A 2,969-nucleotide genomic window follows, 5' to 3' on the forward strand; every position below is an offset into this window, starting at 1 on the left:
TTCTTCAAAAGCAACATTACATCATTATTAATGGTAGAAAACACACACCATCTTTATCACCCACCGACAGCAAAAACAACCCTTTTCAAAACTTGAGCCATAGAAACCCTAGACTGCAGCATTGCACAAACACTTAGAGAAAGAGAAATAGAAAGAACAAAGCCAAGCCCTTAAATAACTTATATATGAATTGCACCACTCCTGGGAACAGGCACAGCAGAGAGAGGGTTCTTCATTTCACATGACAGCTTCAGCACCTCACTCAGGTCAACCGGCTGAGCCATGTCCTGAACCCAGTCGAAATGGTGCACCAACTTAGCCACCCAAAGGCTCACTGTCACCAGCCCTAGGTTCTTCCCTGGACAAACCCTACGACCAGCCCCGAACGGGGCGAGCCGCAAGTCACAGCCTCTCACGTCCACGTCAGCACCGCCAGCAGAGGGTAAAAACCTCTCTGGCTTGAAGGCCAGAGGGTCTTTCCAGAGATTTGGATCATGTGTGATGGCCCACATGTTGACCATTGCAGTGGTGTTGGAAGGGATCACCATGCCATTGCTGAGGTGGACGTCTGACGTGGACAGGCGGGCCCATGAGAGGAGAGGCCCAGGTGGGTGGACACGTAGGGTCTCCTTGATCACAGCTTGAAGATAGGGCAATTTAGCCACGTTAGCGTCGGTGATGGCCTTGTTTCCTAGAGTAGTGAGATGGAGCTCCTCGTGAAGCTTGGCTTGAACCTTGGGGTTCAGGATTAACTCAGCCATGACCCACTCAGTTAAGAGCGCCGTTGTATCAGTACCTCTGAAGATCATTTCCTGCATGCATACGTAAATAAACCACCGTGTTTAGTAGTCTCAGTAGCCATAAAGAAAGATAACACATCTCTTTCAATTTGATTACCCTACTGTTTAATTTACTTTGGTTTTATAAAATTTAAAATAAAAAATAAAAAATCATAAGATATTTTTCCAAGAGAAGTAGGTTGGAAAGAGTGTCATGTCTAATAATTAATTAAGCTGCAGTAGCTATTTTGTTTTGAAATATTATAGTATCTCTCCCGCTTTGTTTGTTTATATATCAGTGTGAAAAGGATCTATAGACAAACCCATAAAACGGCCACCATATCTTCCTCTTCAAGCTTCTCTTCACCATCCAGAGACAGCAAAACATCTACGAAATCTGACTTATCTGAGAGCTTGTTGGAACCACTGAGTTGGTGTTCTTTAATAATCCCTTTGACGAGTTTTCTGACTCGAGGAACAAGAGCGGAGCAACGCTGGTTGATACCGAAAGGGTCATAAAAGTAGTTCAGCCACGGCAGATGATCGGACCAGTTGAAAGCTCCCAAAAGCTCGAAGCCTTCTTTGACAATCTCATGCAATTCTCTAGCCTCCATTCTATCTTCCACTGGATTAAGCCTTTTTCCGAAAACTGTCCCCATTATATTGTTGAGGGCAGCAGCTTGAAGGTGCTTCCGCAGAACAACAGCCCCATTTGCTGATTGTTCTTTTGCAATGGACTGTAACATGGCGGTGCAGTCCAGCTGCCGTCCACCTTCGTGAGCTGCTATGCGCTTTGGCGCGAAGAGGTGAGACGATGATATTCTTCTCAGTAGCCTCCAGTAAGCCCCATTAGGTGCAAACCCGATGGCTCGGCTGAACATAAGGCTCTTAACTGACTGTTTGATGGGGCGGTCAGCGAATTGAGGTGAGGTCAATATCTCCCTAGCAGTGCAAGGCTCGGAAGAAACTACTGTAGGGGTTGAGCCGAGGCTGAAGGCCATGAGCTGAGTGGCAGCGCTGCTCAAAGCCATGGAGGCAAGTGTACGATGAGCCAACCCATGGCTTAAGCTGAATAAGCTACCAAAAATGGGAATACCTCGCGGACCTGGGATTGAGACCCGACCCATCTGGTTTCTTCCATTTTTCCAAGCTGCACCTCCCGCAGAAAATGCCCAGCTTAGAAGTCCAATGGAGAGAAATACAATGAGAATGAAAAGCAAAATCAAACCCTTGGATAAGTTTTGGGTTTCCACAAGAGCTGGAAGTGTAAAAACCCACCAGTTTGTGTACTCAGACTTGAAAGAGAACTCCATTGTTTGATTGAGAGAGAGAGAGGGGTTGAGAGAGGGTGGTGAGGAAGGAGGATGGAGATTAGAAGCGTTTAAATAGAAGGCAAGCGTAAAATGGAAGTGATTGATTGGTGGTAACTGAGAGGGTTTTATGATCAAATGGAAGGCAAACGTATGCTACAGGAAAGTGAGCTTGGTTTCCTATGCATAGGAAAGTTCTCGGTTAACACGGTTGAATATTGACTTGATTATTTAATCATAATCGCTTAAACTATATGTTCATGACTGGAGAAGCTAAATGCCTACACGTAAGTGATTAGTTTAAGAGTTCATCCGATCAATGAAACTTACATACAGTGCATGGGAGAGGGGTTCAACTCCTTCATACATTAATTACCGTTTACTCAAGACCGCTGGTTCTAATCCCCAATTATGAACTCCATTGACCATCAATTGAGATTTAAATTAAACCAGGTGGTTTCACCCATTGTGTTTGAAACCTTCCAAGGCTGACTTGAGCAGTTGAAGGCATCAGGCCATGTGGTTAGAGTAGTTAAAATTAATGGACTCATCTATTTAAAATATTAACAAAGATCGGTCAAGGAAAATAATTTCTTAAATAAAACTTAACACAAGAGATAGACCTCGTAGCACATTTTTCCCACTCAAGTATATCAATGGTTTAATTCAATTCAAGATCCATCAAGGTAAATTTAAATTTTCTAATATCCACTTATATATATACAGGCTTTTGTTTATTGATTTATTTCATTCAATTTCCAAATAAATAATTCGTTCACGATTCATTCACCTAGATTTATGGGGTATTTGGTAAAACTTAATACTTATTACTTAATAATTTAAATTGACTTTAAGTTAAATTATACTTAAATTAATGACT

At 42.6% G+C, this 2,969-nt stretch overlaps 1 protein-coding gene across 1 annotated transcript; it reads right to left on the minus strand.

Moving 5' to 3' along the window:
- LOC100263118 (cytochrome P450 78A7) lies at window positions 1-2,092 on the minus strand. Its single transcript, XM_002264447.2, has 2 exons — window positions 1,103-2,092; window positions 1-812 (listed from the first exon to the last, which is right to left on the minus strand). The coding sequence occupies exons 1-2, from the start codon at window positions 2,090-2,092 to the stop codon at window positions 180-182; spliced, it is 1,623 nt and encodes a 540-aa protein (XP_002264483.1). The 3' UTR covers window positions 1-179.
- Between the last annotated feature and the right edge of the window lie 877 nt (window positions 2,093-2,969).

The sequence above is a fragment of the Vitis vinifera genome, chromosome 18 (genome assembly GCF_030704535.1).
Source record: "Vitis vinifera cultivar Pinot Noir 40024 chromosome 18, ASM3070453v1".
Classification (NCBI taxonomy): Eukaryota; Viridiplantae; Streptophyta; class Magnoliopsida; order Vitales; family Vitaceae; genus Vitis; species Vitis vinifera.